Below are 27051 nucleotides of genomic sequence, written 5' to 3'. Positions count from 1 at the left end.
ATTTAATAACTTTAGTTACTAGTTACTTTGCAGATTCAGATTAATAATACAAAATATGATCAGCTAATACTAATGATGACAACTAATGATGATGTATTATTATTATAAGATAAGACTAGATAAAACTGTATTGAACACTGGGGGGTGGGGGGGTGGGGGGATTCACAAGCTACTCAGCAATATATAAAGTAATTAAAATGATCCCCTTACTTATACGTAAGGGCAATTGTGAAAGCAGGACTTTTACTTGTAACAGACTATTTTTACACTGTAGTATTGCTACGTTTACTTAAGTAAAAGTTGTGAGTACTGTGAGCATGTACAGTATATCTTTACACTCTGAAAATTATATAATTAGCTGACTTTAAGGGATAAGGCTGATGATATTCTATATTTTTCTCAGTCAACTCTCACCCTGTCTGTGGACACAGCAGACATTTTGACTTGTCATAGCAGAAACAGCACAGGTGGAACTAATAATGGCTTCTTTCTATCCACGTTCCCCAGTAAGCCATGACATTGTGACAGTGAGCCAACATGAACAATACCAGGACCCTGAAACTGAAGCAGCTTAATGGAATTTAGACAACAATAGAGGTCTATGGCACAGGGGAATAAGATGTATCAGGCTTTGGCTACACAGAGAATACTTGTCAGTAGGACCAGTTCATTGTTGGTTTTGTTTTTTTCATGAGATTTAAAAAAAATATAGAATATCGCCAGACTTAATCAACCACACCTTTTTGCTCACTAAAGTGCTGTATACCTAAAATGACTTCTACCACTGCAGGCGAGCATTGTTCGGAAGGCGATAATCATTGTATATTGTTTATATTGACACACACTTCCTTGGCTGTTACTACACCACTGCTCTTTGCTTTTTCTGTCGTTCTGTCGTGTTCCTTCCCCACTGTCTTTCTCTCACTGTCTCACCCTCTGAAGCTCCCCCACTCGCTTTCCTTTTCTCCCCCGTTTACTACAAGAACACCGACGCACACACCCCATTATTACTCATAAGCTCACGGTACCGCTTCTTTTTGCACAGTGCATTCATTGTATTATACAGCATACAAACTCACATTTACTTTGTTTCCTTCTCTCTCTCTCTCTCTCTCTCTCTCTCTCTCGCTCTCTCTCTCTCTTTCTCTCACATACACACCAACACCTTTAACCCTGCACAGAGATGATGGTTAGAAATGGTTTACAAAAGCTCTTTGACTCTTACTCTGGTACAATGAAACCATTTCACACTTTCTTCCTTTTCAGACACACACACACACACACACAGACAAACACACACACATGCACACACACACACACACACACACACACACACACACACACACACACAGGAAACACCTGTCCTATGCGAGCTCAGCACCACAGAAACTCAGTGACACATCGCATCACCACGAGCAGTAAATGAGTAGAACAATGTCAGTAATATCTCTTACTGACGTTGTTTGTTGCAATAAATTTGTTAGACAAAAGTGATCATAGTTATATTATTATATCTATATTCTATATAGATATATTCTAAAATCTGACCTATTGTTCAGCAACTTAGAAAATTACTGCATAAAGGTTATAGTTTTAAACTTTTGCAAGAAAAGTTGACTGAGAATTATTGCTCTCTTCCTCACATTTACACAATCTACAAACTCTGAACCAGCAGCTTCTACTATCGCCCACCTTGATGGGGAACATTGACAATACTTGTTGAGGGAGGTGAGAGTCTTACTCTCTTATTCTTACTCTTATTGGTTTATCGGCCAGCTTCTCTGACCTCTTCAATCCAACATGGGACCTTGACAAACAAGGTTTTATGCATATTATTGAAGCATGACACAGGGTAAAAATGATAACTTATTTCCATAGCCCTAGCTATATGATGAAAACATTAAATTGCCAACAAAAAGTGTAAATCAGCACGTTAAGATACTCCATAATTCCATAATAATAATAATAATAATTCCATCTTCCCTGTTGTCAGCCCACAACTAGACACCCAGCAGTTTGCATATAAAGCCAAATGAGGGACGGAGGATGCTGTGGTATGTCTCCTCCATACCCTCCTTCAGCATTTGGATTCCCCTGACCACCATGCCAGGGTTCTAGTCATTGACTTAGCTCTGCCTTCAACACCATGCAACGCTACCAGATGATCATCATACTCCACCATCTCAACGTCTCCCCTCACCTCATCCGCTGGGTGCACAGTTTTTGAGACAGATATCAGACATCAAACCTTCAGGGTGGACACCACTGCATCACCCACCATCATCACCAACACCGGAGCCCACCAAGGCTGTGTTCTGAGACCCTTCCTGTATACCCTCTGCACTAATGACTGTCTAGTAAAATGAAAAGGTGACAAAAATGCTACACCTTTTGGTGTAGTAACTCAGTCATGGCCTATCAGCACTCAATCTCCCACTTCACTCAGTGGTGCACAGAGAATCACCTACTCCTGAATGTCACCAAGACTGAGGAACTCCTCTTTGAGACCCGCAATAAACCCAGTACCCCCCACTGCCACATCTCCATCAACAGTGAGCCAGTTGAGATGGTGGAGCGCTTCAAGTACCTTGGAATCACCCTTGACAATTAACTTAGCTTTGATCATCACGCTCGATCATATACGCTGCCAACAGAGGCTCTCCGCCATCCGGAAACTCAGGGCACTCTCAGTCACACCCCACCTTCTGCTCCTCCTGTACAGGAGCATCATAGAACCCATCCTCCTCTACTGTAGCACATGCTACTTCACCATGCTCACTGTCACCAACAGGAACAAACTCCTCAAAATCACACACAATGACTCTAAAATTATTGGTCTCCCTACTCCCAACCTCCCAGGCCTCATTGACACTGCCATCACATGCAAAGCACGCACCATAGCACACCCCCTGAACTCATGCTTTACTCTACTCCCATATGGCCTTAGATCTATCTATCTATCTATCTATCTGATCCTGGATCTATGTGAAGTTCTTTGCCATGTAGCATGTATGACATGTGTCACATCCTCACTGATGTGTGTGTGTGTTCATCTTGAATGACCTGCGAATAGGTAAGAAAGTGTCACTGTATGTGTGTGACTGACACATGTCATTAGCTGTGTAATGCAGTAAGGTTCGGTGTGTGTACGTGTGTGTGTCGTACAGCTGGTTGTGGTCATGTACACAAGTGGATTGGGCTGCAGGCATCACATTTCTCCCAGGGCATGTGAGCTATGTGATACTGCAGTGTACCTGTTTGTGTGTGAGTGATAGCCCTAGGTTCTGTTCCAGAGCAGCGATCACACACAGAGACAAAGTGACAGAGACGAACTACGAGTAACAACTAGCGAAGCATTCAGAGCTTCTGACAGGATGTAAGATTTCATGAATTTTCTGTGGTGTCTGCTCGCTCAGCCTCAGCAGGGGGAGAATGGAGATCAGAATAGAGTGACGCTCTGGATTTGGACCCAGGCTGTCTCAGCGACTACTTTGCTGAATAATTGATCCCTCAGTTGTGACTGGTTGAAAATGAGGAAGGCAGCGCTGATGTGTGTTTGGATCAGCCTTTTAGTGCAAGGTCAGTTCTACATGATGGAGCAGTTTGATGTTTATATCTCACCGATGTGCCACACACGTTTGTTTTGTCTTTGTAAAGCCAACTCTGCCTTGTTTTCTGCTTGTCTCTTCAATTCCCTGACATTTGTCTGTTGTAACCTTTACTGTTGTACCCACCCTCTGCTCTCCTCTTGCCCTCTCAGTGTCCCATGGTGCTCAGGGTCATTATGCCCGCAAACTACTGAATGACCTGATGGAGGACTACTCCAACGCTCTGAGACCTGTAGAGGACACAGACAAAGCCCTCAATGTGTCCCTGCAGATCACACTGTCACAGATCAAAGATATGGTGAGTAGAGAGGAAACTCAAATATGTATCATTACCCTACATAGATTTAGAGATATAAAACCTGTACACCCCAGCCACATATAATACCAATTAACCACACAAGAAACTCTTCAGATAGGTCTTTAAATTTCACCACCCTGGTTGACAATATCACATATACATAAATTACATATAATACAGTACCTTCTTGTTCCAACACGTCATTAAAGCTACAGGACGCCTACACTGACTGAAATTGCCAAACCCAAGACACCATACATATATGTATATGCGCTGTTACATCATATGCAAAAAGTACTGAATGTTTGTATATGAACAAATTTCTACTAAAATCCACCAGATGTATTTAGTCCCTTTTGAAACTTATGTGGATTTGACCAGTGCTTGGCCACACAGCATGAGTTGTAAAGCTGAGGTTACCTGTGGCTGCTTCAGATTTTAAGAGGATAAACCTCTGACTGCCAAATGATTAAGGGGATTATAGGAAGACGGAGATCAAGATCTGTTGCTGTTGTTGTAATTTATCGCTCACTTCTAACTGCCACAGATTAAAATTTCCAAGGTTTTATTTGTCACATGCTTATACAATACATGCAGTAAAATGCACTTGAGGCTGTGCTGAAAAGGTTAGTATGCAATAAAGAAAAATCATTAGAATGAGAGTAAAAATAAGAATTATGAGAAATGAGCAATTAATATTATATATACCGTGAAGTAATTAATCACACTGAGGTGAAGATACTCTAAGCAGTAGAGATATAGAATTACAGATGAGGTGCAGCTGTCAGTCAAATGTTCTAGTAGCATGTATAAAAGGTATGCCAAGATTAACAGAACCACACTGATAAGGAATAAGGAATCTACATTAAGATATAGTTATTGCTAAATTATAGTGCTTCTCTATGTCCAATGCAACCAAGCGTTAAAAGAACACTCCAGCGTTTCAGTACTACACTTCATAAAGTCAGGAAAAAAGAAAGGTCAAAATTTATGCAGCAGAGGTCGAGAAACATTGGGTCCCACACTTTGGTCCCTTTATGTAACTCTGTAGCCTGTTTTCTTTCAAATTCCACGCCCCAAGTTTGTAACTCAAGCTTTCAGTGACATGTTTGCAGTCTCCATTTCTGAGGTGAGATACCCGAGTGATGTCACTTGAGTCAGACTTGACAAAGCTCCTCCAGAGCCACAGAAGACAATGTATGACGGTTTTCACAGGCTGTGTAGTACACCCAATGACTAATGAATTGACTTTGACTTATAAATCAGTGGAGTGCCCCTTTAATTTGCTCATGGTTCTACTTTTTTACAGAATAAATGTGTGGCTTTCATACTGAACAAACTAACAGCACTGCCTTCAGTCTTCTGTTCCTGTGGAGACCACCAGAGGCCAGCACTGAATAGCATTGCACTGGTGTATAAAGGCTTGCATCCAGTCTGTTTGATTAAGTTACAACCTGCAAGTTTAATTTACACATCAGTGAGCCTCTTTTGTCACTCTCTCTTTTTTAAAATGTGTTTGTGTGTGTGTGTGTGTGTGTAGGATGAGAGGAACCAGGTGCTAACCACGTACCTGTGGATCAGGCTGGTCTGGTATGATGCCTACCTGAAGTGGGACAAAGACGACTATGACGACCTTGAGATGATCAACATCCCCAGCGACCTGGTTTGGAAGCCGGACATCGTCCTCTACAACAAGTCAGTACAGGGAAGAAAGAGTAGGAAGACAAACAAATAGAAAGCAAAATAAAATGAAAAGGTGACAAAAATGCTACACCTTTTGGGTAATGTGTATTTACATATTTCCATGCTCACTTTTGTAATGCCTACCCGTCTGATTACAAACAGCAACTGGCATTCATGGTGTTCCTTTGATGCAGCAGTGTGTGTATCTGATTGAGTGCATGCATCTACAAATGTATCCTTTTGCTCTGTATGTCTGTGTAGAGCTGATGAGGAGTCTGCAGGTGCATCCAGCACTAATGTGAAGTTGCGTTATAATGGAGAGATCGTCTGGGACTCTCCAGCGATCACAAAGAGCACATGTGTGGTGGACGTCTCCTACTTCCCCTTTGACTGGCAGTCCTGCAACCTTACCTTCGGATCCTGGACCTACAACGGCAACCAGGTGTGTTTAAGCAGGGGGGCGATACGGGTGAATGAGAGGGGATCACGCCTTTTATCTTGTTGGAATCAGTTCAACTCTGGGCTAAAGAAGTTTACTGACTCAACTCTATCATGACTGACTCTTAAAAGTGATATTCTGCCCACACTCATCCCCTTCAAACATGGCTTCTAAAACATTTATATTTTCCCTTTAATGGAGTCAGTTTGAATTCAGCTTGCATCATCGATATAAACAATGTGCTGTTTTTTACAGTATACTTGAATCATTCATAGTATTGCCAAAATATTGATAAAGTGGCTGTAATTAATAGTTTTTATAATAGCAATGTATCAAATGACAATGTGAAAGTTGTCACTCGTAGTGATGAACATACAGAATTTGCAGCTTCTCATGGCTTTACAGAGCTCTATAGCGAGTTTCAGCTTGTTTAGCTGTCCGGCCCTCAACTTTGCTGTTTTTGTTCACTTTCACCGCTCTCATAGCGTTGTTTTTCAGTGATCAGCACCGAACAGACAGAGACACACAGTTAGCGACTAGCTGGTGAACATAGTGGATAATTTAGCAGCTAAAGAGCCCGACATTTCTGTCAGGAGTTGGTAGAGACCAAAAATAGAGCTAAAAGAAAGTGAATATTGGACTTAGGCTACATTCATCAGGTGGACACAGACACAACTCCAAATAAATTAGAATGTTGCTCTGTAACTGCTGGATATGTAAATAAAACTGATTGCTTCACCATATTAACTTATGAGGTGATGATAGTTATTGCAGGTTTAAGTCACTTTCAAACTTTGAGTTTAAGGAGGGCAATAGCACGACAAGGAAAGAGTAAAGAGTCGGTTCACGCATACAAAAACCCCAGATTTTCTGTCTTGCCTTATATTTTTGGTGAACTGACATTTTAAGGGGCAGAAAGGATGACAGAGCAAGGTTTTTTAGTGTGAGTTGCATGTTTTTCTTATGTATGTGTTAGTTTCCATGTTGCTCCTTTGGTGGAACAGAAACTTGTTTATACAGTAGGTATAAAGTTGTGATAATCAGTATGGGTCATGTACCAGCCTCTTGCCTTCTATATAGCCCGTTGGCTCCAGTTCCTTTGACCTTGATAATGTCAGATAATTAAAAAATGAATGACTTTTTGATAACTCTTTTAAAAAAAAAAAACTATATGTAAGGGAATGTTTATTCATTATTCTGGTTGTTGGTTTGTGCATCCATATGACATGAGTATATTTGCATGTGTGTTGATACTCACAACTTTCACATGTGTCCTCTACACAGGTGGACATCAGTTTGGGCATGGACAGCGGTGACCTGTCTGACTTTGTGGACAACGTGGAGTGGGAGTGTCATGGCATGCCGGCAGTTAGAAACGTCATGATGTATGGCTGCTGCTCTGACCCTTACACCGAAATCACTTATACCCTTCATCTGAAGCGCCGCTCCTCTTTCTACATCTTCAACTTGCTCCTGCCCTGTTTCCTCATCTCGTTCTTGGCCCCGCTGGGCTTCTACCTGCCGGCCGACTCGGGGGAGAAGGTTTCCCTTGGGGTCACGGTGCTGCTGGCGCTCACTGTGTTCCAGTTGTTGGTGGCTGAGAGCATGCCTCCTGCAGAGAGCATGCCCTACATAGGTTTGAATTATTCTTGGCATTCAGTTTTGTGTCATTATTGAACTATTTAGACTGTGGAAGCCCATTTCCACTGGAAAAGAATAAAAAGGATGAAAATCTATGGATCCTAAAAACAACAATCAGCAGATGAATCCATAATGAAAATAATCATTAATTGCAGTCCTATACAAAACAGTAAAATATATTGCTCCACCTCAACCAACCACAAGAGTAAAATGCTGCTTTTACATTAATAAAGTAATAATAATCCAATCATATTATATATAATAGTATAACAGTCACAAGGGACATTTGACTTAGAATCCTATAATGTTGACTATGAGTATTTTTTATTTTTTTGTCATTCATAACTTTTCATCTATGTTTTTGTTTTCCTGGCAGAAATGGACTTCCATATCAAACTCAGTTATGCAGCTTGGAGACAAAACTGGCCATTAAATAGGTTGATATATGTATGTATCAAGATATATCTGGCATGTCGTTCCAGATCATTGCTGATGAAGTGAGGAAGTCGTATGCGAATGTGTTGCCTGTCAACCATTTCCCAATATAAATCTGTCCTTTTCTTTGTCCTCTCCTTCAGGGAAGTACTACATAGCCACCATGACTATGATCACAGCCTCCACCTCTCTCACCATCTTCATAATGAACATTCATTTCTGTGGTGCCGAGGCCAAGCCGGTCCCTCACTGGGCTAAGGTGCTCATCATAGACTACATGTCCAAAATCTTCTTCGTCTATGAGGTGGGCGAGAACTGCACTACGCCGGAGAGTAAGAGGACCCCTCTGTACCCTGAAGAACCCATGAATGATAAGGGTGGCTACCTTGATGACCGTTTCCACGACTACCACCATGACAGTGACCCATACAAGTACAGCAACGGCCATGGCGTGCATCATCACAACAAGCATCGCAAAAGCCAGGCGAACGGCAACGCCAACAGCAGCCGTCACCATTACAACAACCATAACAACCACGCTTCCAGACTGGAGCGGGGTGAAGGGAAGCAAGAGCCCACACAGCGCTACTACCAGTCCCCTCCTCATCCACCAAACCTCCAGCACCTGAACGGAGGGCTGAAGGAGCAGCTCCTCTATCCAACAGAGAAACTTCAAGTCCCATCCTGCCCCTGCTGCTGCCCCTGCCTCCAACATAAACAGGTGCATCACCACAGCACGCTGTTTCTCCGTTTACTCACATTACCTACTTATCTGATTACTTCTCTTCTTCTAAAGTTTCTTTAAGTGCTCGCTTTAGTTCATCTATCTGTCTCTTCCTCAGGTGGTGAAGAACATCCAGTTCATCGCCAATTGCTTCCGCGAGCAGAGAGCTACTTGCGTCAAGGCAGCAGAGTGGAAGAAGGTTGCCAAGGTGATGGATAGGTTTTTCATGTGGATCTTCTTCGTCATGGTCTTTCTCATGAGCATCCTCATCATTGCTAAGGCATCCTGACAGCCTCCCCATATCATCTTTTTACCATGATGATAACATTCATCCTCAGTCATTGCTGGACCTCAGTGTTACCCAAGAGTCACCTCATTTTTACTCTAATGCAACACCAGATAAATCAAAACTGTTTTGTCTACAGAGAAATCATATTTTATGTCAGTATTCTGATGTGTGTGTGTATGTGTGTGTGGTTGTGTAGGTTCATTGTTGTTTTTTGCTTCGACGTAAAGAGGACAAGGTCACTGCACACGAATCATCCGTTTAACCACACAAGCACACAAACACCGAAATTCATCAAAGGCTATCGGTTAGTTAATGTCAGGTGTGCTCCCATGTGTGACAGAGCAGTGAAACGGTAAGACAATCTAGGCCTCGCCTTGAACATGCATGGACTCTCCATTATTGATGAGCTAACAGCCAGACATCCAGCTATAGTCATTACATTATTTACATTACATTTTAGGCAACCAGATTAAGCTGTTTCCAGAGTCGATGACAATGACAGCAGCAGAATAACCTCAAATACTTATGAAACAACCTTATGTATGATGCAAAAAGAGGGCAGAGGTCAGTGACACAATTGCCAGGCAGTAACTACATTTAGTTAATTTCGTTTCCTTTCGGAAATTCCCTTTGTTTCTGTGGCAACTGTCTGACAAATACAACCACATCAAAAGACATTACAGTTAAAGAAAGACATCAAACAGCAGAGTGCTCCACTACAACATCACCAACAATCAAGAATTACATGGAGTATCATCCCATGTCCTTTCTTATACTGATCTTTGTGGAAAAACCTGCAAGATAAAGACATTAAAGCCAGGTGAAACTGGTGAAATGTTTTTCTAGTCTAGATGTTAATAAAATTGTTTTACATACCTTTAGAATACTTGGAATATGAGACTTGGAGAGAAAGGGTGAATGTTTACCTTTCTTACCGTACAAAGCTCCCTCAGTTTTTAACACAATATTCAGACCTTAAAGCCTACCTCCAGGTTTTGTAAAATCTGTCTTTTGAATACACAGATGATCATTTCCCTCGATCTGTTTAGAAAGATGAACTAATATCCAGCATTAAAAGTCATACAGATAAATACAGCTGGAAGGTGAGGATGGGCAGATACATCTTTACAAGGCTATTGAAATGTATGTTGTAAGTGCAGTCATATAAGCCATGATTAAGGGCACACACACACACCCACACAAACACACAAAGCTCACACACAGTCCAGTAGGACAACAGCAGGCAGGTGAATGAATGAACCTGGTTTAGTTTCTTTAGACATTTCCATTCCCGCAAGAGCCTCTAGAGGGCAGATAAGCTCTAATTATCTTGGATTCAGTTACTGACTGAATGAATGAATGAACTCAATGCATAACAAAGTGAACATGGAAGTATATTTATTTATAAAATGCCTAATAGACAGCTTAATGATACCAAAAGACACAACAGACAGGGAATCTGTGAAGTATTAGCAGATCCTCTTAATGGGGTACATCATTCTTATTCTGCAGGGCAAAGTGCCCAAAGGCCCACTGCTTTATAACAGCACTTCCAAATCTTCACTATAGAAACAATGAGTCGCTGGGATATTGTTGAGAAAAAATCCTTCGGTCAAAACAATAAATCAGTAAGACATTAGTGCCCCACAAGAGAACCTTCTTATTCAAGATTTAAAAGTGATATAGCAAAAAAGAGGGTAAATAGGAGCATTATGAGATGGAGTGATGATAACCCAAATAAAACAAAAAAGTCTAATCACTTAAATTCTAAATCATGTTAAATAAACATCTTAGTGCTGGTATTGTGACACTTGTGGTATAATTTCTAATTCACTAAGAAATAACATCAGACAATATTCAGAAATAGTCCAGACTCATGCTGAAGTTAATTCTAATCTCCATAAATAGGTGTTCCCATTTGCAGACTCCGATAGACTCCCTGAATATCTTTCTTTAGGCAGAATTTAAATAGATTAAATTAATAAAGTCACAAAAAAGAGAATAGTAATAATTATAATAGTAACACAATCATCAAAATAAATAAATAAAGTAAAGTGGAATCCATTTAAAACCCACTCCTAATTAATATTATTGCTCTTGTATCTCAGACTGTCTGAAGTTTCAGCTCCACATCATGTTAAAAACAGTCAATAACTTGTCTGACATAATCACAACCTCACCGAGCCACTAGGATGACTGTAGACTCTTAGTCTTGTTCTATCATCAGACAGTTTGTCTGGTCTGTAAGACCTCAACACTGACAGGATGGTGCCTAGTTCATTGATCCCAGACCATTCCTAAACAACAACTAATCAGCTAACATTTAAGATCTGCTGGACGTTACAGTATGTCAGCCTGCTTCCCAGATATTTGCCACAGCTGGACCATGACCTCTTGCTGGAGTGTTTATACTCAGAGATAAAATCTGCTCTGCAGAGGTTTCAGAGACAGACTATTGGACCACAGTTTCTCCAGACTGATATTAGAAACACGGTGATGGCGATGGTTAGAGTTCAGAGGGGTTCAACGTGTCATAGGGCCAGACACACCCACAATGTTTTGGATCTATATAGTGATATGCTGTTCTCTTTTGTTCTCAATTTATGGAGGAAAGTGACCAGTAACAGCATGTCATCCATTAGCAAGCAGCTGTCTTCCATCAGCTTTGCAGGTAAGTTGGGATTTATGTTTCTTTCTTTCTTTCTTTCTTTCTTTCTTTCTTTCTTTCTTTCTTTCTTTCTTTCTTTCTTTCTTTCTTTCTTTCATTCTTTCACAACCTTTCTTCTTCTTTGTCTCAACCAGGCAGGAAGCAGTCTTCCCCCTCCACTGAGATCAGACTGGTTTTGCTGGGGAAGACTGGCAGCGGAAAAAGCTCCACTGCCAACTCCATCTTGGGCCGTAAGGTCTTCGACTCAAAGGTTAGCAGCTCCTCTGTCACCCAACGTCGCAGGGCCTGTGGAGAATTTCGGGGGCGACACCTGACACTTCTAGACACTCCAGGGCTGCTGGACACTCATCAGACGCCACAGGAGGTGCAGATGGAGTTGAGGAGGAGTGTTAGCCTCCTGTACCCCGGACCCCATGTGTTCCTTCTTGTTATTCCGATTGGGAGGTTTACTCAGGAGGAGAAGGAGGTGGTGCGGCAGATCAAACAGGCAATGGGTTCCCATGCTTTGAGTTTCTCTGTAGTGGTTTTTACCCATGGGGACCTTCTGGAAGAAGGGACATTTGTGAAGCATTGTCTGATAGACGACTGCAGGGATCTGGCCATGCTGGTGGCCGGATGTGGGGGCAGGTACTGTGTCTTTAACAACCAGAACGCCAAGAACAAGGAGCAGGTGTCCGAACTGCTTGCCTTAGTGGACAGCATAATGCAGGGAAACGGAGGAAGCTGCTACGGCAGCAAAATGCTCCAGAAAGCAGAGGAGGATCTGGCTCAGGAGCTGCAGGAGGAGAGGAGGCTGCTGGGTGAGGAGGAGGAGCTGTTAAAAAAGAAGCAAGAGGCAGCAATAAAAGTGTCGTATGAAAAAGAGCTAGACATGGTTAAGCAAAAAAGCAAGAGGGAGATAGAGGAGCTGAAGAAAAAGCAGCAGCTGGAGAAGGAGAAGGAGGAGAAATTGGCAAGAGATCGAGAGGAGGCCTTCAGACGATGGATGGAGGAGAATGACAAGAAGGAGAAGGAGAGAAAGATTCAAGAGATGGTGAGACTGATGGAGATACGCAGAGAGGAAAAAGAGATAAGGGAAGCTCTTCAAGAAAAGCTTGACAAAGTTACTAAAATGCTGGAGAAGCAAGCTGAGCAGGACGAGAAAATGAGAAGAGCAATGGAGGAAAAGATCCAAAAGCACAGAGTGGAAAATGAAAAGAAAGAGAGAGAGATGGAACTTCAGCAAATACAGAAAGAGCAGGCCATCAGGCAGAGGGAGGAAATGAAGAGAGAAGCTTTACAGAAAGAGCTGGATAAACTCACCCAGAGCTTGGAGGAGCAGAGCAGGAAGGAGGAGGAGAGGAAAAGGCAAATGGAGGACCGGCTCCGACGTGAGAGGGAGGAGAACCAGAGAGAATGGGACATACAGATGGAGAATCGAAGAGCGGAGAAAAGGAGAACTGTGGCCCTCGAGCAGGAGTTAAAGCTCGTCAAAATGAAAATTGAGCAACAAAAAACGAGCGAAGAAAACCTCAAGAGACAGATAGAGGAGAACCTGCGGAGGGAGAGGGAAAAGTATGACAAAGAAATGTCTTTGTTGACAAAGCAGTGCGACAAGAAGTGTTCAGAGCTGTGCAACGAGATGATAAAGAAGAAGTCTGCAGAGAAACATAGCACAGTGACAACTGTGACTGGATATGTGCAGGAAATGGGACTGGTGGGGCTGAATGCAGCTTTAGAGAGTGTTGGAGCTCCCTGCTGTATACAGTAACAGCATGAAGATTTATTATTTTACATTTACTGTATGTCAGGACAAATACACTCATTATAACTGTATCTTTTTCATGCATATGGCCTTAACTACTTTACTCCTACTAACTACTAATCATTTGGGAATGTAAACGTACAATATGTTGCGACTTTTGAATTATTATTATTACATTCAACCATTAACTTAATATTAACACAGTTAGGAAAAGAAAGGACATTCATGGCAATGTGAAAGCAATTTCAACATGTAATTCCAGTGTGTCCTAAATCAGCAAATGCACCAAAATAGTACAAACTCTCAAAAACGATGGAGATAATCTGATTATCAACTCCCCGCCCCCTGCTTCAGACTGTCTGTCTCTGTCTCCATCATCTAAATCTGTATTCAAACAAAACCCTGTTGCCATTAATAAAGATAAAATATTGCTTGAGTGCTATTTCAGTGTTCCTCACCAATGCTTTAACTTCTGTGCCATCTGGTTCTGTCCCCGGCCAGAAAGGCTGCTTTTATCCACAACAGCATGTCCTGTGTGTGTTTGAGTGTGTGTTTATGTGTGTGTGTGTGTGTGTGTGAGAGAGAGCTGTGGGAAGGGGGGGTATTAAATTTAGTGCACTGTCATGGCAGTATGTTGTCTAAACAATGCTGCTTAAAGGTAGCAGGAGGGGCAATGCAATACTATTACAATATAATGCCTTAGGTAAAACAAAAATTAAGGGAATAGTTTGACATTTCGGGGAACACGCTTATTTGCTTTCTTGCTTTCTTGCTGAGAGTTGAGAGAGATGAGAAGATTGAAACCACTCTAATTTCTTTGTGTTAAATATGAAGCTACAGCCAGCAGCCATTTGGCTTAGCATAAAGAATGTAAATAGGAGGAAACAGCTAGCCTGGCTCTGTCCAAAGGAAACAAAACTGTTTGTACGGGGTTTTTAGAGCTTTTTTTATTGAAAACAGTTGCCTTCTGCTATGAGAGTAGTGAGAGTGAACCAAAACAGTAAAGTTGTGGGCCGGACAGCTAATCAATGAGCTGAAACTTGCTTTAAAGCTCTGTAAAGCTGAGGGGAGCTGCAGATTCAGGTGATAATCATCTGTAGGTTCATCACTACTAGTGACCCCTAGTGACTGCTTTCACATTGTCACATTGTTTTCACATTGTCATTTGATTTTGTTTTTATAAATATACCGATTTTAGGATTATAACAGGATTATTGCCTCTGTTGCTCCATATGTCAAACAGATGGGATGGCAATTTAAATTTAAAATATCCAAATATTTTATGATTGTATCTGCTCCTCAGTTAACCCTGTCAACCACGCTTTCATCCCCAGCCCTCCATATTGCTATAGGTTCCTTTCTCCAGCCTTCTCCCAGGTGATTTTCTTTCCTACAACTCCCCAGACCTGCCATCCCCTTTCCCTTCACCAGATGTTCTCAGACTTTCCCTCACCCATCCACACATCTGTTCCTACTTCTCGTCTGCTCACTTAACCTGTGGCGCGTTCAGCCTCGACAAAATGTAGCAAAACGTTTATGTAAACGGAAATGGTGGCCCCTTGAACACTGTGTTGTGTACACAGGCGCACTGCCTTTTTAATACAGCGGGGTTTATGTGCACCTGGCTGTGACATGGTAACACCTCTGACACACCCACTAAACAGGAGAAAACATGCCTCAAAGCCTGTTGCACACCGTTTGGAGGATACGCCTCGTTCAACTAGGAAACCGCAGCAAAACGTTGCAGGTCGTTTTCAGACTGAACGTGCACCACTCACCTCATCAGCCACACTTCCCTTGTTCCTTGCCAGATTGTTAAGTCAAGTTGCTGTGTGCATGTCTTGGCTCTCTAGCTTCTGCATCCTGTTCTTCCTGAGAGCTGTTAGCTACTTGTTTTGGACCTTGCCTGTTTATTGGATTTTAGATACTTGCCTGCTCCTTGTTGGATTTGTTTGCCTGTTTGGACTGCCCTCATTGATTTTGACCCTTGCCTGCCTCACTATCCCGTAAGCCTTCAGTAATTACTGAACTGCATCAGCTCTGCCTCAGGTGTTGGCATAAGGTTCCTGTTACCCCAGAATTAGCATAAGGATAAGTAACAGATATTTTTAGTAAGCAGGAGTGCTACTGTACATTCAAAGAGGAGTGTTTCCTTTAAGAAAAAGAAAAAAATCATCATGTCAGTCCTGTCCGAAAGCATCAGTCTTCACAAGACAGTCAAGAAGTACTATCTGTCTCTTGACAAGGGTGCAGAGTGTCAGGTGACGTACATTTGGATTGATGAAACAGGAGAAAATCTACGATGTAAAACCAGGACTCTGAACAAAGAACCAACTGGAATCAGAGGTATATATATATATATATATATATATATATATATATATATTTAGAATGGACACTGACAATTTCACTTTGTAGTCCCTGTAGTCATTTTTATACATTATTCATGTCTTTCTATACCTTATAATTCCATAACTGTTGGGTAACACTTTATCTGAATGGGGTGTAAGAATGACATGACACCTGTCATGAAGATGAAGGAGTCTTTATGAAGGTTTATGACTGACTAAGTGTCATTCGGTCAGTTATGTCACTTTTAATGCAAAGTTGACATTGTTCGAAATGTCTTTACTGACATCTTTGTGACAAGTCCAAATGGTTCCACTTTACTTGAGGTCAAGGGAATTATTCATGACACAGTTATAATTATTCTTGACAATTATAATGATCTCATGACAGGCAATGTCAAAACCAAGCACATATGACAGTATAATGTAATGTTAACACATAAAGCTAAATAGTTTAAGTCTGATAATTAGGCCTGCTATGGCATGGTTATGACTGGCTTGGTTATGTTTTCTTGGTTAATTTCAAGTTGCCATAACAAAGACATCTCAAACAATGTAAACTTTGCATTAAAAGTGACATAACTGACCGAATGACACTTCATAAATATTTATGACTGTCATCATTAAGACTTGTTCATGTTCATGACAGGTGTCATGTCACGGTTATGACAGTGTCATGTCAGTCTTATGCAAACCCCCTCAAATGAAGTGTTACCAACTGTTGTGCCTGATTTATATGACCATGGGTTAACTGCAACTTTCAAAATGTCCATCCCTGACAGATATCCCAGAATGGAGTACTTGCTGGGTGGATGGGAATTTAATCGAAGTCACTTTGGTCCCGGTCAGAATGTTTCGAGATCCTTTCACTCTTGACCCAAATAAACTGGTTCTGTGTGAAGTGCTTGACAGCAACTGTGTGCCCATAGGTAACGTATTACACTCTGAGCTTTGGAAGATGAAAGAGGCCCATAGTTTGGTGTGCTGCGCCTACTGATTTTGAACTTGTGTTAATTTTCCACACAGGAAGTAATCAGCGTTCACAGTGTGCTAAAGTTATGGAGGAAGTTAAAGATTTTCAGCCCTGGTTCGGGATGGAACAGGAGTACACTCTGTTTAGTTTGGATGGACGGCCCTTTGGTTGGCCTCCACAGGGATGCCCATTTACAGGAGGTGTGATTAAGAATGGATATTTGAATACTGGATTGAACCAGAAAAACATACTGTATATGGAGAGTATTATGAAGAAATGTGCAACAATTTATGATGTGTTTTTAAATTGTAACTGTTTTCTCACTAAATCATGTTTTGTGTTTTTATTCTCAGCGCATTGTGCTGTGGGCATTGACAAAGTGTACGGAAGAGACATTTGTATCTGTCACTACAAAGCCTGTCTGTATGCTGGTGTGAAGATCTGTGGCACCAATGCAGAATCATCTCAGGTATGAACACCTGGTCTGACTGGTTTTCAACTATTTTATTATCAAATTCACTAATAAAATAGAACATTTGCTAAAACCTGTTTTACCACTTTTGATTAATTCATATGTAGATTAGATAAGATAACAGATAACTCTGTATGTGAGGGAAATAATACTGAATTCACCTCTGTTCCTCTCAACTCTAATGAGTTTTATTCTGTCACTAAGCTCATTGTTTTGGTTTTACAGCCCTGTTTTGACAAACTCACTGTGTGCTACCTACAGGGCACCTAAAAGCAGACAGGCAAAGTCTGCAAGTAGCTGATGAACATAGTGGAGCATTTAGCAGCTAATAGACAGATATTTCACTCAATATTTGGTGGAGACCAAACTAGATCTAATATTAGAATGAATATTGAACTTACATTTTCCAAGTGGCCAGGAATGTGACTCTAAATGCTGATATTGGTAAGTGTCTACTGTATGTGTAAATAGGCAACTGTTTACTAACATGTTAAACATGATAAACGTGTGTGATTTTTAGCTTGTTGAGGAGGTCTACCCCCTAGTGGCCAAAAAATTTTGAATGTAGTTTTAAAGTGAATTTGTTCGATGACACAATAAACCTCTCCCATCAGTTACACCTAACGGGTTAAAACAAGTGCCAAACATGTGTAATGACTTGATCCAGGTTTGACAAATCCCAAAACCAGCCTGAACCCCGAACAGGGCTGTTATAATTTAAAAATGTACAGTATTTATTATGAGATGAGATGTTTTCATGCGTGACTGCCACATGATTCAGAGACCTTGTGAGATTGTTATCATATCAGAATTCAGCTTTAAATTTAAGAATGATTTTAAAAAAGTTATTTATTCTGCATTTTTTCCTTTATTTGATAGTTGGCAGTAGGGGACAGACATTCATTCTGGGGAGAGAGCAAGGTGGGTGAAATGCAACAAAAGTCCCAAACCAATCACTTCAGTTTCATACAACAGAAATACAACAGATTATATGTCAAACATTACTTCACTGAGTGACTGGTGGTTTGTTTGGTTGGACACAAAACCACTTCACTATCAGGGTCCAAGACAGTGTGGTTATAAACACTCAGATGTCTCCTTTGCTCTTTGCAATTGGTGTTTTTGTCTGATAAGTGGGAGTTCCAGGTCGGGCTCTGTGAGGGGATTGAAATGGGGGATCACCTGTGGATGGCCCGCTACATTCTGCACCGTGTCTGTGAAGACTTTGGGGTTGTTGCCTCCTTGGATGCTAAACCCATCAAGGGCAACATTGGTACATCAGGCTGTCACACCAACTTCAGCACAAAGGAGATGAGGAGCGAAGGGGGTCTTCAGTAAGTTTAGAGTGGCTGACACACACAGACACAAACACACACACCCACACACGCCTATTCTCTTGGTGCACAGCAAATTAAGATTTAGAAATAGATGCATGAATAAAATCTATTCTTTGTGAAATTACAGGTTCATTGAAGAAGCAATCAGAAGGCTGAGCAAGCGTCACTCTCAGCACCTCCGTGTCTACGATCCACATGATGGTGCTAACAACATGAGTAGTTTCCATGACTTCTCTACAGCCACAGCTCATCGTAATGTTAGTGTTCACATCCCCGGCCACGTCTGTCGGATGGGCTGCGGATACTTGGAAGACAGATGTCCTGCTGCCAACTGCAACCCTTACAATGTGATGAGAGCCTTGGTTGAAACCTGTCTGCTGGAAACCGCTGGAGAAGATGATAATGAGAGGGAGACCATGGCTTCCTAAAAGGTGCGAAGACATCCAAGACACCACAAAGTAAAATAATTTATTGCAAAGTTTGTGTGTAGTTGTGTGCTTTTGTGAAACTTTAAAGAAATCTTGATACATTTGCAAGTTCAAATGCAATAACATTTTGTGTTGCATTAATGAGGAAAAAACAATAAAATAAAAAATAAATTAAACTGACATCAGGCCTGTTTTTTCCCCTGCAAACACATGTTCTAGTCAAAATTATTTGTGCACTTTTCACCAGCAAAACAACTTGAGATTATAAAGTAAAAGCAAACTCAGCACCTTAATACATTTGCTTTTCTGTCAGTAATCTTGATGAACTGGCAAAATAACTGAATCAGAGAAAATATATGAAAACGTGTGTTGTATATGTTTTGTGTAGTGTGTGTGTGTTGAATGTTCATGTCTATGTTATGTTCTGTTGTGTTGTGCATGTTTTGTTGCTTATTGTCTCAGCAAAGCAGGAAAAAAACTTTATTAGTATAGCTCTATGTCAAATATAATATTTCAATGGACTTTACAGGCCCACATAAAGTTCCTTCAAAGCTCTCTAAAAAGACAAAGAAACATTTCCTCCAAAACTTTAGGATGAAAAAGAGAAGCAACTGCAGAGGAGGCAATTCAACTCGGGGTCACTGTGACCTTTAATATTATGTTCATTTTAGGCAAATTTAGATGGGCTTGCTCTGTCTTGTTTTATCTTATTCTACTGTTCAGTGTTACCCCTAAGATTTACTATATTACCCCCAGGTTATTTCTAGTTCTAACATGTATTGTCTGTTTTATTTGTTAATTTCACTATTTTTTTAATCGTATTTTAGACTATTGTAGTCATTTTCAGTATTTTTATTTGCTTGATTTTATTTAATCATAATGCTGAAATGTAAAGCACTTTGTATTTTTACTGTATAAATAAAAATTTATACAATGTATAATATACAAATGACACATTATTATACGCTAATGTCGCCCTGTTAGCAGCACTTTCTCAATCTAAGCAACTCAGTCCTACATTACAATAGAACCACTAATGGCCTGTTGAGTGGGAATTAGGAGAAATGGGGCAGAAACATCAGGAAAAGAGAGGACATATAAAACAGTAATGCTGAATGAAAGTAAGTTAACACAGAGATCATTTAAAATGGCTTGACGTGGTTTTTTTTATTTCTCAGATGGGAAACTTCTCTCAGCCCTGCGCGTCTCTGCGCTGTGTAGTCAGCAGTATGGACCAGCTGGTGGTGCATGAGGTCCCCTGTAGTCTGCTCTGCGCTCAGAGCAGCAACACAGATCATACCGACTGGAGCAGGACGCGCGCTCTCCACTCTGAATGACTCTTTTGCCTCTTATTATTTTTTCTGATAATGGTACGAATGAATGCCATTCTTGTCCTTTTAGTTTGACTTATGGCCGAGTGCAGGGCCAGACAATGAATAACACAACCGGCTTGGCACTGGTAGCTGGCAGCCAAGAGGAGTTACCGGCGCACCGAGCTTTAACGGGCTGCGTCCTAGCGCTGCTTATCATTTGGACGCTTTTAGGCAACATCACGGTGTGCGCAGCCGTTTTTCGTTACCGGCACCTGCGCGCTAAAGTAACCAATACCTTCATCGTGTCCCTGGCTCTGTCGGACCTCCTGGTCGCCGTGCTGGTGATGCCATGGAAAGCTGTGGCTGAAGTGGCTGGTTTCTGGCCGTTTGGGGGGTTCTGTAAGACCTGGTTGGCCTGCGACATCATGTGCTCCACGGCCTCCATCCTCAACCTGTGCGTTATTAGTGTGGATCGATTCTGGGCCATCTCCAGCCCTTTCCGGTATGAGAGGAGTATGAACAAGAAGGTGGCCTCTGTTATGATCGGCGTGACCTGGACAGTCTCCGTGGTCATCTCCTTTGTTCCCGTGCAGCTGAACTGGCACCGGGCGGAGATCAGTGATCCGGCTGAGGAGGATTTGGCGCTTCACGGTAAGAGTGTTGATGGGAGCTGTGACTCCAGCCTGAGCCGCACGTACGCCATCTCCTCCTCCCTGATCAGCTTCTACATCCCCGTGGCTATCATGATTGTCACATACACCCGCATCTATCGGATAGCCCTGATACAGATCCGGATGATATCCTCCCTGGAGCGGGCGGCGGAGCACGCGCAGAGTTGCCGCTCCGACGGACCTGAACTATTTCCCCACATGTGCACGGAAATCAGTGCCAACTCATATCAGTCTCATATCCGTCTTCATTCTGATTCTCAGCGCTCTAATAAGTCACACCGGGAGCTCAAAGTCTCCATCAGAAAGGAGACAAAAGTCCTCAAAACTCTGAGCATCATCATGGGTGTTTTTGTCTGCTGCTGGTTGCCATTCTTTGTCCTGAACTGCGCTCTGCCTTTCTGTCCTGGACCAGAGGCCCCGGGGGCCCAGCGGGGCCCTTACTGTGTCAGTGAAAAAACATTCGATGTCTTCGTGTGGATCGGCTGGAGCAATTCGTCCCTCAACCCGATCATCTATGCGTTCAACGCGGACTTCAGAGACGCCTTCCTGCGCTTGTTGCGCTGCCGCGGACGAGGCTGCTGGACCGCGGTGAGCGCAGCGGTGGAGACGGTGATGGCGAGCAACGAGGCCGGACAGCTGAAGCAGGAGAGCCCGCTGAACGTGAAGCTGAGCGTCTCCTGTGCCATGAAAACCGGGGGAAGTGATGACAGCGGGAACACAACGGTGACTGTGTTTTATCACAGAAGAACAACCACGGAACAGGTGGTGGACACTGAGGAAAGCAAGGACAAAGACAGACTGACGCAGATACCGATATAAGTGACACAATTTATGAAATCCCTTGTGCGGGGTCAGGAAGCAGGACAAGTAGGCCTATGCTAAGAAAGTGGATAGTGATCACACTCGACCCCAGCTGTAGTACAGGCCCAGGAAAAAAGAAGCACTGGAGCACAGTGATTTTACTCCAAGCTCTTAAACATGCAGGTGGACAAACACCAGGCTACATACAGACAAAAACGACAAAATAACACCCATCATCCCTATTTTTACCATGCATTGCATTGTCCTTTTCTTCTTTCTTTAGGACATTCGTTTTCATGAGCATAGTACATTTTTTGGGATAATTGTAGATGGAGCTGTTATTCTTTTATTTGTCTGTGGGCTATAGGCTAGCTTCATTTTTGTTCACATGGATATTTACCCAACATAGACTTTTTGGGATCTTGCAAAATTCAGTGTGAGGACTAGGCTACCTCTCCTTTTACTTATCAGGACAAATATAGACAGGTCCAGATATGGGTAGATAAAGTGAGGCCCATGAGCAAGATTAAGATAGGAGTGAGGTTGACTGATTTTTACAATTATTTTTCTGTAGCCTAAATAGTTAAATCATGTTAAAAAGAAACTCAAAAGGAAAGAAGCAATTAAATTTTTTCATGTCATTTTCTAAGAAAATTAATGACAGGCACCTGTAGGATGGTCAAAGTCTTGAATAAAGCTGGGACTCATTTATAGTTTTCTCAGTCTCAGTGTTAGTTTAGAATTGATGTTGTACATGGATGATAAAGCACCTTAAAGTCACATTCCTGAAGTAATATGCCTAATTAAACAAGTGAAATATGTCACCTGTTTTACTTGAAAAACACTGACATTGAGATTTTCTAGTGAGGCTGGTTCCCCACCGTGGAGGGAGAGTTATCAGAGGTTTTCTCTGAATCTCTAGAAATGGGATTACGTAACTAACTCACATTAGCACCCCTCAGCTGTGCATCTTGGTGGATAAACTGTGCACTCTGTTTCCCCTCTATCTCCTGAAAGAAACAAACATAAATAATTTGTAAAGGTTGTTCCTGTGAAAGATGCCCTGACCAGTGAGAACACAGAAGCTTTTATGGTGACAACCCTCAAAAACACAAGATGAGATTATTATCTATGCAGCGAGGCTGATGCAGGAACAAAAGTATAGTTGGAGATCTGCAGTCTCATATCCTGAACTTTCTACAGATTAACATCAGTTCATTTTTGTTTAATGAGACTTCCTTGTTGGTGTTAAATGTAAAAGTGTGTGTTACAACCTCAAGGAGCCACAAGCCTTAATGGAGCCAACAAGAAATATGACTCCATCCTGAGCTGCAAATATTTTGTTGGTGGTTGTGATTACATTACTGTTACAAGATTTAAAGCAATAGTTCTTTTGGGAAATACACTTTTTTGCTTGTCGAGAGTTAGATGAGAAGATTGATGCCACTCTCATACAGTATCTGTCTGGTAAATAGGCTAGCATATGTAGCTACAGCTAGCAGCAGATTAGCTTATACAGTAGCTTAGTACAAAGACTGGAAACAGCCAGCATGGGTCTAGCTAGCTCCTCTGCAAGCCTCTGCAACCTACTGTTACCCAAAACACCCTTCTCTGTGCAGGTTCACAAAGACGTGTATGTGTATCTTTGGAGAAGCATAATTCCACCTTTAGATGAGAAGACTAATACCACGCTCATATCTGTAAGGTCATTATGGAGCTACTGCTAGCAGCATAAAGACTGGAAGCAGCGAGAAATGGCTGTCCTGGTTTTGTACAAAGGTTACAACATCCACCTACCATCATTTCTAAAGCTCACTAATTATGCGTTTTATCTCGTTTCTTTAATCGGTACAAAAAACGAAGCATAAAAACAACAATACGCTGTTTTATGGGGGGTTATGTGCCGGACTATTTCATTGCTAGGAGCAGTTGCCAGGCAACCTGAGGAGACTCCAGGAAGTTAGCGTTACTCCCAGCTGAGAAATAGTAAGACGGTGAGTTGTCGTAATTAGTGAGCTTTAGAGTTGCTGGTAGGCGGATTTTGTTAGCTCTGGACAGAGTAAGGCTAGCTGTTTCCCCCTGTTTCCAGTCTTTATGCTAAGCTAAGCCAACCGGCTGCTGGCTCCAGCTACATATTTACCGTAAAGACATGAGAGTGGTATGGATTCTCTCTTCTAACTCTCTGTAAGAAAGAGAATAATCCTATTTCCCTTAAATGTCAAGCTATTCCTTTAAAGTGCACCACATATTATGGATCAGTGCAACAACTAATATACAGTCCTAATTTGCAATTTCACCGAAAATGTATGCAGTTGACACATGTATTATCTCTATTAGGCACCAGTGATAACATGTTTGTGTCTGTGTTTATTCTGATTATGCAGAAGTGAGAGAACACAGAGATGGTACGGTATACCGTATAATTGTTTCCAGAGGGGAAGCGTGTGCAGCATTATGGTATCTGCTGTGTAATGTGCTTGTAACCTACATAGCACATCCATCAGCTGTAGGTGTCTCCAACTGTATGTAAGAATAGTCACCATACCAAAGAGGATTAATAAAACAAAGGTCAAATTATTTTTAATGAACGTGTCTCCCATTTACAGTGGTTGCATGTAGGTTGCTGCGGGAGAAAAGTCATTACAGGCCTGACTGGAGTGCGCTTCAGAGAGAAGTATGTGGGGTCCTATCTCTGAGGAATAACAAAGTGATTACATCTATTAATATTGACTGAGTGTCCTTGTTTCGTTCTTTCTCTATTTCATTCTCATGTCACCCAAAAGGAGCTCACCGCATTAACATGTCTGTCTGGGTAGTTGTGTTTACCTGGGGAAACTTTGAATGGGCCACACCTGCCAACCTGAAAGGTGTGTGAGTTAAAGGAGCCCTCGAGGCTGCAGGCAAGACAGAAAGAGAGAGCGAGACGGTGAGTTCCAGAAGGAGCTGTAAATCGATTTGTGTACTTAAGGTGCGGGAACACATCCAGCAAAGGTACTGTAACTACTGCTCTGAAGTCTCAGCATACAGGGAGAACACTTTATTTATACATTCATCCCATTTTAATAAGACAATATTACCAGAAGAGACAACAACGACAGAAAAACTACCCATGTTTAGAGTGTAACATACAGCCTATTTGAGACTGTCCCAAGAAATACAAGAGCATCAGTCATTTCAGCAAATGCCCAAAAATGGCATATGTTTACATTCAAGTGACAAAGCCCTCTAGCGGCTGTAGGAATTAGAGTTGTGACGTTCGCGAACGAACCGATTCTTTTGAACAGCTCATAAACATGAACGATGGGAGCCGAGTCGCGGCTGGAGGGGAGCCGTTCTTTCTGTCGTTCTTTTTTCCTATGCGTGTTTCACACAGATGCACACAAATGAGCTCCTCCGCGAGACAGAACAGTTATAGGGGGAGGGGTGCACCCAGCGCAGGCCAACCCTTTATAGCGTGATGATATTAGTTATTAGTTGTGCAAGCATCCTTCACGTGAGTACTCCAGTGGAAAAAAAACCTGCGTTCCTCTGTCATTGGGTAGGAGCGGAGCCATGACATGTGCACGCTGCCGTCACATGCTTACTCCAGTTAAAAAACAAAAAAAAACAAAAAAACACGTGCGATTGCCTCTCTGTCTCAGTGCCAAACAAAGTTTACAGTAGTAATAGTATGTAGTATGTAGACATTTCCATTTTATTTATTCTAATTTTATCTACTTTAAATATTTTTTGTTTTCTATCAAAATGTTCTTGTGTGATAACAATGTTCTTGTGTGGAAGTGTTTGTAGTAAAAGCTGTTTTGCACAGAAATTCATTGCACCTGGCTTTGTTTTTGATGTTTATTTGTGAGTAGGTATTGTATGAATAACATAAGTCAACGTAGCTTTACACACACACACACACACACACACTTTGTACTAAAGGTAAATCCAAAATAGTGATGTCACTGTCTAAGCAGAGGGATTTGTGCAACCCTATGGAATATAGTCCACACATGACAAATGAGGTAATAATCAATATTTCAGAATAATTCAAACTCAGATATTGGTGTGTGATATCCGAGTTCTTTTGAACGGCTCTTTGAAAGGAATGGATCGCGAAGATCCGGATCCCCTCAAAGAGCCATAAATCCCATCACTAGTAGGAATTATCTGGTCTGTTGGGAGCAAAGGGTGGGATGTTGTTATAGAGCCACAGAGTTCACAGAGGGAGGAGGTTGTGGTGGTTGGATGAGTCAGCAAAACATCGGAGACTGTAGTTTGTTTCCCGTTTACCAACTGTCAACATTGGTTTCTTTTAACCATGATCATGGCCATTCCCTAACCTTAACGAAGTAGTTATTTTAACCCAAACCATGATATTTCCCCATTGTTTCTGTGCCATGTAAGATAGGTTTTATTTTTGAAACAGCAATAGTTGTTGATAGTTGATAGCTGTTGATAGTGGCGACAGATCCACCCACCCACTATTACATCCACTACTTCGACCTTTGCTCCTCTATTCACAAGACTGCTAGATGTCCTTACCAAGAAAATGTAGATTGCTTTTAGGCATTTTCACAAATGAATGATGCTGTTGTTGTTGTTGTTGTTTTGGGAGGACAGTCTCACAGTCACAAGGCCAGCCACAAGGAGTAAACTATGTTACATTTAAGTGTGTCTTGTGTTTACATTAGCAATAGTTCTCGACCTTTTTGGCTTTTGACCCTATAAAATGGACTAATTGCTAGTTGTGACACCACGTCATAGGTTAAAGGTCAGTGAGCTGCAAGCTGTTCAACCAATGACTTCTCAGATTGTGTCATTTGAAGCAGTAAAACTCAAATAAAGGACAAAAGGAGAAACGAGACTGGAGAAAAATCCCCCCAAAACGTTTTGTGTTGCAGATTATTATTTTATTTTCGTTCCTGTCTTCCTGATCATCTTGCAACCCCTTAGATTTATCTTGCAACCTCTTGTTTTTTCCAGTGCAGTGTTTCCCAATCATTTTGACTTGTGACCCCTAAAAACAAAAGAATATTTAGTAGTTACTCCTCATCTAATTTGTCTGAGACTAATTTGCCTCTCTAAACTTCTCAAATGAAACCATTTGAAAAACTGCTCAAGGGCCAAAGATGTAAAACCATTCATAATAAGTTTGAAGATGATTGAACAAATATAAAAATGGTTTCCACATCCT

At 41.6% G+C, this 27051-nt stretch overlaps 4 protein-coding genes across 7 annotated transcripts; all 4 read left to right on the top strand.

Annotated features, from left to right (window-relative positions):
* The first annotated feature begins 3304 nt into the window (after window positions 1-3304).
* Window positions 3305-10442, top strand: chrna9a (cholinergic receptor, nicotinic, alpha 9a). Its single transcript, XM_044191121.1, has 7 exons — window positions 3305-3579; window positions 3761-3906; window positions 5447-5601; window positions 5851-6031; window positions 7313-7664; window positions 8248-8825; window positions 8947-10442. The coding sequence occupies exons 1-7, from the start codon at window positions 3531-3533 to the stop codon at window positions 9115-9117; spliced, it is 1632 nt and encodes a 543-aa protein (XP_044047056.1). The 5' UTR covers window positions 3305-3530; the 3' UTR covers window positions 9118-10442.
* Window positions 10443-11627: 1185 nt separating this feature from the next.
* On the top strand, window positions 11628-13971 carry LOC122873852 (GTPase IMAP family member 4-like). 2 transcript variants are annotated; one of them, XM_044191120.1, is made up of 2 exons: window positions 11628-11788; window positions 11920-13971. In XM_044191120.1, exons 1-2 carry the CDS (start codon window positions 11695-11697, stop codon window positions 13533-13535), a joined length of 1710 nt encoding a protein of 569 aa, XP_044047055.1. In that variant the 5' UTR covers window positions 11628-11694; the 3' UTR covers window positions 13536-13971. The 2 variants fall into 2 exon arrangements, with proteins under 2 accessions (XP_044047055.1, XP_044047053.1); XM_044191118.1 differs by having other exon boundaries at window positions 11731-11829; window positions 11862-13971.
* A 391-nt stretch (window positions 13972-14362) lies between these two features.
* On the top strand, window positions 14363-20403 carry LOC122873855 (glutamine synthetase-like). Of its 3 annotated transcripts, none has more exons than XM_044191125.1 (8): window positions 14363-15875; window positions 16660-16806; window positions 16904-17050; window positions 17204-17319; window positions 18202-18243; window positions 18457-18656; window positions 18787-19117; window positions 20266-20403. In XM_044191125.1, the coding sequence occupies exons 1-7, from the start codon at window positions 15707-15709 to the stop codon at window positions 19085-19087; spliced, it is 1122 nt and encodes a 373-aa protein (XP_044047060.1). In that variant the 5' UTR covers window positions 14363-15706; the 3' UTR covers window positions 19088-19117; window positions 20266-20403. The 3 variants fall into 3 exon arrangements, with proteins under 3 accessions (XP_044047060.1, XP_044047059.1, XP_044047058.1); XM_044191124.1 differs by having other exon boundaries at window positions 18787-19090; window positions 20266-20402; XM_044191123.1 differs by lacking the exon at window positions 20266-20403 and having other exon boundaries at window positions 18787-19267.
* Window positions 20404-20420: 17 nt separating this feature from the next.
* LOC122873854 (D(1) dopamine receptor-like) lies at window positions 20421-25683 on the top strand. The gene has a single exon (XM_044191122.1). The coding sequence runs from the start codon at window positions 20421-20423 to the stop codon at window positions 21888-21890; it is 1470 nt and encodes a 489-aa protein (XP_044047057.1). The 3' UTR covers window positions 21891-25683.
* The last annotated feature ends 1368 nt before the right edge of the window (window positions 25684-27051 follow it).

The sequence above is a fragment of the Siniperca chuatsi genome, linkage group LG3, assembly GCF_020085105.1.
Source record: "Siniperca chuatsi isolate FFG_IHB_CAS linkage group LG3, ASM2008510v1, whole genome shotgun sequence".
Taxonomy (NCBI): domain Eukaryota; kingdom Metazoa; phylum Chordata; class Actinopteri; order Centrarchiformes; family Sinipercidae; genus Siniperca; species Siniperca chuatsi.
This window is presented reverse-complemented; position numbering and strand designations above follow the sequence as displayed.

Bases quoted from the DNA above. Each gene is read 5' to 3' on its own strand.
- LOC122873855 (XM_044191125.1), top strand. From the start codon at position 15,707: ATGTCAGTCCTGTCCGAAAGCATCAGTCTTCACAAGACAGTCAAGAAG. The intron at 17,051-17,203 runs GTGTGATTAAGA...TTTTATTCTCAG, and splicing joins GGGATGCCCATTTACAGGAG to CGCATTGTGCTGTGGGCATT. The intron at 18,244-18,456 runs GTGGGTGAAATG...TTGTCTGATAAG, and splicing joins CATTCTGGGGAGAGAGCAAG to TGGGAGTTCCAGGTCGGGCT.
- LOC122873854 (XM_044191122.1), top strand. From the start codon at position 20,421: ATGACTCTTTTGCCTCTTATTATTTTTTCTGATAATGGTACGAATGAA.
- LOC122873852 (XM_044191118.1), top strand. From the start codon at position 11,746: ATGTCATCCATTAGCAAGCAGCTGTCTTCCATCAGCTTTGCAGGTAAG. The intron at 11,830-11,861 runs TTTCTTTCTTTC...TTTCTTTCTTTC, and splicing joins TTTCTTTCTTTCTTTCTTTC to TTTCTTTCTTTCTTTCTTTC.
- chrna9a (XM_044191121.1), top strand. From the start codon at position 3,531: ATGAGGAAGGCAGCGCTGATGTGTGTTTGGATCAGCCTTTTAGTGCAA. The intron at 3,907-5,446 runs GTGAGTAGAGAG...GTGTGTGTGTAG, and splicing joins TGTCACAGATCAAAGATATG to GATGAGAGGAACCAGGTGCT. The intron at 5,602-5,850 runs GTCAGTACAGGG...ATGTCTGTGTAG, and splicing joins GACATCGTCCTCTACAACAA to AGCTGATGAGGAGTCTGCAG.